General features: G+C 36.0%; 1 protein-coding gene across 1 annotated transcript; it reads right to left on the bottom strand.

Annotated features, from left to right (window-relative positions):
• LOC147537725 (uncharacterized) lies at positions 1–5,222 on the bottom strand. The gene is made up of 5 exons (XM_086640667.1): positions 4,675–5,222; positions 4,509–4,582; positions 1,530–1,662; positions 1,155–1,439; positions 1–548 (listed from the first exon to the last, which is right to left on the bottom strand). Exons 1-5 carry the CDS (start codon positions 4,810–4,812, stop codon positions 276–278), a joined length of 903 nt encoding a protein of 300 aa, XP_086496793.1. The 5' UTR covers positions 4,813–5,222; the 3' UTR covers positions 1–275.
• Between the last annotated feature and the right edge of the window lie 1,535 nt (positions 5,223–6,757).

The following is a 6,757-nucleotide window of genomic DNA, read 5'->3' as shown; positions in this document are numbered from 1 at the left end:
TTCAAGAAACGCAAGCACATAATATAGCCATTACTCATTAGCAGGAAAAGTTAACAAAAGAACAAGACTATAATAACAAAACCAATTAGCCAGAAATCACATTTGTCCCTGATTTGGTTGTTAATATATACCAGAACCAACATAACTGATCAAAACACACCTAACACCAGTGGAAATATATAACCGAAATCTTTCCGAATAAGACTAACACTGAACATAAACCTCACAAGTCTCGGATAATAACAATGTAGAAATAGCAAAGTTAGAGTAAAATGTTAAACAAGAGCGATGCTGCTTTCACCACCAGGAGGTTTACGAACACCACCCAAGTAGTCCCTTGATGCTGCTTTTCCATCAGAAAATATGTTACTACCACTCATCTCTTTCAGTTTTGCACTGCTCAGTGACTTCTCAGCTGAACCCGGTGGAGCATCTCCCTTAAAGATATCGTTTCCTGTTAACTCATGAAACTTCTGGTTGTGTATTTTCTTTGCTGTCTTTAAGGGTGTTTCTTCAGTGACGGTGACGTTAGCTTGTCCTCCTGAAGTCTATAACATTCAAACAAGATTGAAATTCAGAAACCCTAGATGAATTGAGTAAGTAGGGCGATTATTTCCTATGTAACATGGATACTCCTTTTTAGACTTTTTCTTCATTAATCGGATATGCATGCAGTCACTTCAGTGGTATAATGTGGGTTTTGTATGTGCAATTTCTGTATACTTCAACAAAATAGTTTCGTGATCATCATAATGCTAACCTAGGGTTAGACCCACATTCTCGAGTGCATTGCAATATTGACGGTTTGAAGTATAAAAAACTGCGAGTAAAACTACATGACCAACAACTAAAACTGAAACCAAGACTAAAACAGTGTATGTCAGAGTCGCAGTTTGGACATGACAGCTCGTACTGATGTCAATGGAGATGCCCATACAGGTGGTCATGATTTATATATTAAAAGCCAGTCAATCTAGGAAAACTTATTGAGATTGGGATATTTCCTCGATGATTTTCCAGGATCAGTGTGGGCTTGAGTGTATTACTACTGAAGAGAGCTCTATCCTTCTCTCAGATCACAAGTAGTACAAGTGAACTACTTGGGGAAAGAGATAACCTAGAAATTTTTTAGATTTTCTGGCAAATGTGCTTACAATTGATGGTGCAGGTTCCCCAAAGTCTATGCTCCCTTTCAACGCTAAAGCTCGTGCATCTAGTGGCCGAATTGTAATCTCAGGAGGAGGGCCAAATATGTCATTTCCACTAAGCTCCTTGCACTTTGCATTTGATAGTTGCTTCTTCATCTTTGCCTCTGCTTCACTTTCAAGATTTCCACTTAGTTCTCGCTGCTTTGCCACCTCAGGAAGAGAAGTTGGCTTTTTTGGAGAAACACTCTCTTCAGCACTGAATGAGATCTGGCTGATTCCTGTAACTGCTTGCTGATGAGACACCCAAACAGAACAGATTCTGGTTAGCAAATAGATAACTAATTTTAAGCTCTTGAATTTCATAAACTAGGACGAAAATACCTGGTAAATCCGTAAACCTGTTTTGCTAGGAGTTGGGTTGGCACTCCCAGCTTCTGGTTCGCCATCTTCACCGTCTCCAACGAATATACCACTACCAGTCATCTCCTTCATTTTATAACCTGAACAAGGTTTCCTAACATTTGCAAAAAGATGGTTTCAGCATGCCTAGACAAAACACAAGATATCTAAGGAATTCAAAAGGAGTAAGATAAGATGTCGTAATCATAAAACTCAAGCTTAAATCTATAAGAATTAAGTTTGAATTTGTTCTTCTATATTAAAGAAGACTTTGAAAATTTTAACAATGTGAATATTCACCCAAGTACGGAAAAGGTCGCTGCGTACTATGTTGCAAAAGTCGGCAAGGGGGACTAGTCGGCGGACTTGGGACTAGGCATAGTCGCTACTAGTCGTATTTACACGGGACTAGTCGTAGAATATAAATATATAATCATATATAGGTATAAATATAAGTATTTGGTCTTAATGAAGTATAAACACTAAAAATTCATCTCTAAGAAGCACACATATAATTATCAACAAGTTCTACAACATTAATGAAGTATAAAACACTAACAACTAACATTTATTTGAGTTTATAGAGAAAAATAGTAGAATATGGGTTCTAAAAAGAAATATTAAAAAAAGATTGAGAAGATAGAGAAACTTGGAATCTTGTTTGGAGAGCAAGAAAACTTCAAAATTACTTCAATCTGGTTATAATGATATTTGGAGAGGAGAGGAAGGGTGAAAAGCCGAATGAGCAAATCCTAAACCACCTTTGTCGATTTGAGCAAAAGAAAAAAAGGCTCAGCTAAATAATCCCGACTGGCCCGACTAGTCGACTTGGTCCTAGTCGGACCAAGTCGGGGATTTACTCGGAATTCCACGGGACTAGGGTTTTGGCTCCTAGTCGAGTCGGCAAGATGGGAACTGAGGAGTAGTCGGGGTGTACTCGGGGATTAATCCCGACTTTTTCTTCATAGGCTGCGTATTAATTTTCACATTCAGATTGAGCCAAGAGGAAACTTAAGTGTACACCACTCTGTGTGGCAGTGTAAAGCCCGGCTTTTAACGGATCATGCTCCACTCAGATATTTTTCACCAAAACTCATCTGTTTCTAAAAGTTCTAACCAAAATTTTCTTTAAAACAGATAATGGGCCTAAAAGTATTGGAATTGGACGATGTCTGATAAAACGAGCTATAAAATGAAGGGATTGGTCTAACCAAAAATCAGAACTGAGTTCATCTACTTATCAGTACTGAGGGCAGCGTAAGAAATCATATAAACAAACACACTTCATTCCAATATTCGTCATCATCTGCTTCCAAAAAACTATTTGTAAGCCTCAGAGCAAACTAGCTTGGAACCAAGGATGCTAGTAAATCAGCTTATGTTATGTTTGGATCTAGGACTTTAGACGGGGATTTCTGGGACCAAATGATATTTTAGAAACAGATTGATTTATCATGGAATCAGGAACTCGGTCCCCACCAATCTCATCTCTCATATCGTCGGTCAGACACGTCATTCAGAAATTAAAGGAGCAAAATATCTTGATTATATCTGAACTTTCAAATCAATGCTTTCCTCATATTAATTTCAGAAAAATGTGTTCTTCATGTTATCTTTTGAAGTACTGAATAATTAGAGAAAATTCCTTTTATCTCTCTCAAATACTGTTTTGAAGTGTCATGACTCATGAAACTTTTGAAAAGAAAAAGCGAAAAAGAAAAGAGAAGAATAAGGAAGATGAACCACATGATCACTGAGCACATTAACAGTTTTCTGACCATACCTCCACAATCGAATCAATAGAAAAAAAGAAAAGCAAGAATAATACTAAGCCTACCTGCTTCAGATCAAAAAATGTCTAATTGAGATTATCTTCTCTTTATTGTATAAGTTTCTCTGGAGCTGATCTTTTTTCATTGTGAGCCATGTTGGACCCACATTGACATGACCAAATCACATATTTCAAGTCCCTTCTTTATAAAGATCATCCTCGCATAAAACCTCATCTTTCTAAAACACGTACAGTGTTGAATTTTTTAAACGATAAAGTGAAGTGTTTTCGGAGTATCACCATATTTGAGACTATTTACATGTTTTAATACGTTATGATCTTTTGTTAAGATGATCTCAACTGAGAAGGGACTTCAAATTGAGCAATTTACAAATTACCACTGTGACCATGTGGATCCCACATAGATGTGAGAAATGCTTTAAACTCGCCGAAGTTAGAGCATCTTCAATACAACACCCAAACTCTAAACTTGAATCTCTAAAATGATGTGGCAACATTTACTATTAGATCCAATTTTCACACTTGATATCAAGGATCTTAACGTTTTTCTTGAGTGATGCAGAGGAGATGCTCTAAACTTAAATCATTTAAGGGAATTCTCATTAGAGGAATGCTAGAAAAGGCTACAAGTCAGAGCCTACCCCGGACCTAAACAAAATCAACGATTCTCATTTGTTGGTCAACTCTTTCTCTCCCGGTGGACTTTTTACACTCTTGATGGCCGGTTGCTTTCTACTTCAGTCTGGACTAGGTCTACATTTGTAGTCTCCTCTAACATTTTTCTTCTCACTGGCCATTAATGAGAAGAGGGTGGAGTTAATTTGTCCCTACCCACCCCACAAAAACTGGTGGATCAGGTCCAACTCTATGAACCAAAACAAATTTTCTAAAAAGGAAGACATTAATTACAAAATAGAATAAACCAAAATTGGGTTTTTAAGAGAAAATGAAACAGTTTCGAACTTATGAATTGGATCAACAACTGAGACGAACACCCGAAATCGAAAATATGGACTCCCCACAAAAGGATCAATAGATCTAAGCGTTGAGTTCAGAACAGTAAAATCTAATGCAGATGAGACACAAGATAGTAGATCTCGAGAAGTGGAAAAGCCGCATTAAAACCAGAATGAGATAATAGATATCCAAAAAAATGAAGCAGATCTTACCGTTTCATTAAGCTTTCAGCTTCTTCTTCAGTAATCTGACCACCAAACACGACTTTGCTGATCCCATCAGAAGGCTGAAAGTTTTGTAAAATGAATAAACCCTAATAAGTAACCGAAAAAAAATAGTCAAACGGAAAACGTCGACCGGGAAAGACGAAGAACATACCTGGTTATTACGAACAGAAGAACGGGAACCAGAAGTAGCAGAATCGGTAAGAGAAGAATGAGCATTAGGATTTTCACTCCAGGTAAGGAGATCAGCTGTTGATATATGAGGTTTTCTTACAGGTGTAGTTTTCTCCATCTTTTCAACACTTCAATCAAACTGAAAACCCTAGAGATAGAGAGAGAAGAAGAAGAAGAACAAGAAGAAGGATGATTTAGCTCCCAACAACTCTCTCTCTATATATACTTTCTCTCTCTAGAAAAAACTTGAATCTATTGAGAATTTTTTAAGTTGTTGTTGTGTTTTGTGCTTGAACCTGGGCCTGTGTTTTCTATCACTTCAAGCACAAAAAAGATTGATTTTGAGAATGACGTGTCTTTTTCTCTCTCTAAAAAGCGTCTATCTCTCACTGTAACGCTTGCTTGAGAGCTACTACGACCCCAACTTAAATTTGAATTTTGGATTTTACTTGCCATATAATTCAAATTCATATACCCTAGTTCAACAAAAAAAAAAAAAAAAAAAAAAAAAGATTATATATACCCTAGATATAGACGTTGAGATTGACTCAAACCTTTTTTTAGATCATATTTCTTTTTCTTTTTGAATTTTATTTTCTTAGTTTCTTATTTTTTTGGAACTTGTGTTTTACTAATTTGTTAGAGCATCTCCAATGCAAAACTCAACCTTTTGAATTTTAAGATATTTGGAGGTTTTGTTAAAAATCATCTTTAATGCAAAACTCAACTAAGATCTTAAAGATGACTTGTCCATGGTGGAATAGAGATATCTCAAAAGGGCACTTTATTTTTTAGAGTGTTCCTCTTGAGATTCTATATTTTTAAAATAACTAATTATATCTTTTAAAAAATAATAATGCCACATAAGAAAATAAATACAAGTTTAAAGTTTTGCATTGGAGACACAAAAATATTGAGGATCTCTATTTCCGCCACCTAGGAGTGAGAATCTCAATCGGAACTTGACACATAAGACGAACAGAGATTTTTTTGAGTTTTGCACTGGAGATGCTCTTAGATTGGCTAATACTTTTGGATACGACTCAAGGGCATCAAGGAAAATTTGCTGGGCATAAAGACTTAGAGCAAGTCGAACCCCTAACCTGTTTTAAGCCTAAAAATTACTTTTTCAACTCAAAATTTTAAGCCTCAGCTCAGCCTAAAAAATCAGCTCCAATGACGGTCTCTGGTTAGGCTTAAAATTTGAATTTCAGATTTTGAATTTCCTTTTTTTTTCTATCAATCCACCAACCATATTAAATTTCTCATAATCTATAAATAAAACTATCTTTTTCTACAAACTAATCAAACTTATCTTCTTCTATAACTTTCATCTTGTTCTTTTATACCTTTATCTTTCTCTACAATGGATAACGATTTTACTTTATTGAACTGGATGTTTGAAGAAGATGTCTAGCTCGAAGAGCGGAGGATGTCGATCGTAAAATGTTAGCAGAAGGAAATGAAAGTTGCATGAAAATATTTTCGTCATGTTGGTTTTGTTTCGGGTCGTCAAACGATAAAATCGAGTAGAGAACTCGGTCATAAAATCATTATGAGAGACTATTTTTATGAAACCTGGACGTATGATGATGTAATGTTTCGCTCACGTTACATGATGAATCGTGGTTTATTTATGCTTATTCTTAATGTGGTTGGGGAGCACAACCCCAAATTCACGGAAAGAACGGATGCGTTTGACCAAAAGGGATTGTCACCATATCAAAAAATTACATTTGTAATGAGGATGCTGGAATATGGAGGTTCAACCGATTTACAAGACGAATATTGTCGGATTAATAAGTTTATTATCGTTGAATCTTTATGAGAATTTTGTAATAGGAGTCATCCATGTCTTCAACCCTTGATACTTGAGGGATTTGAATGAGTCAGATATATCTAGACTCCTAACACTATGTGAAGCACAAAGGATTTCCTAAAATGCTAGGGAGTATTGATTGTATGCATTAGGAAAGAAATAAATGTCTGGCGCATGGCATGAAACCTACATTAGCCAAGTAAAAGCCCCAACTATCATCCTAAGAGCGGTTTCATCGTCAAAT

The sequence above is a fragment of the Eschscholzia californica genome, unplaced genomic scaffold, assembly GCF_041429995.1.
Source record: "Eschscholzia californica isolate CP2 unplaced genomic scaffold, dmEscCali1.0.p SCAF_5, whole genome shotgun sequence".
NCBI classification, from domain to species: Eukaryota; Viridiplantae; Streptophyta; class Magnoliopsida; order Ranunculales; family Papaveraceae; genus Eschscholzia; species Eschscholzia californica.
The sequence above is the reverse complement of the archived record's forward strand: the minus strand, read 5'-3'. Positions and strand labels throughout refer to the sequence as shown.

Excerpts from the sequence above, each read along its gene's own strand:
- LOC147537725 (XM_086640667.1), bottom strand. The coding sequence starts at position 4,812 with ATGGAGAAAACTACACCTGTAAGAAAACCTCATATATCAACAGCTGAT. Across the intron at positions 1,663-4,508 it reads GCTGAAAGCTTAATGAAACG|GAAACCTTGTTCAGGTTATA; the intron begins GTAAGATCTGCT and ends TGCAAATGTTAG. Across the intron at positions 1,440-1,529 it reads CAGGTTTACGGATTTACCAG|CAAGCAGTTACAGGAATCAG; the intron begins GTATTTTCGTCC and ends GTGTCTCATCAG.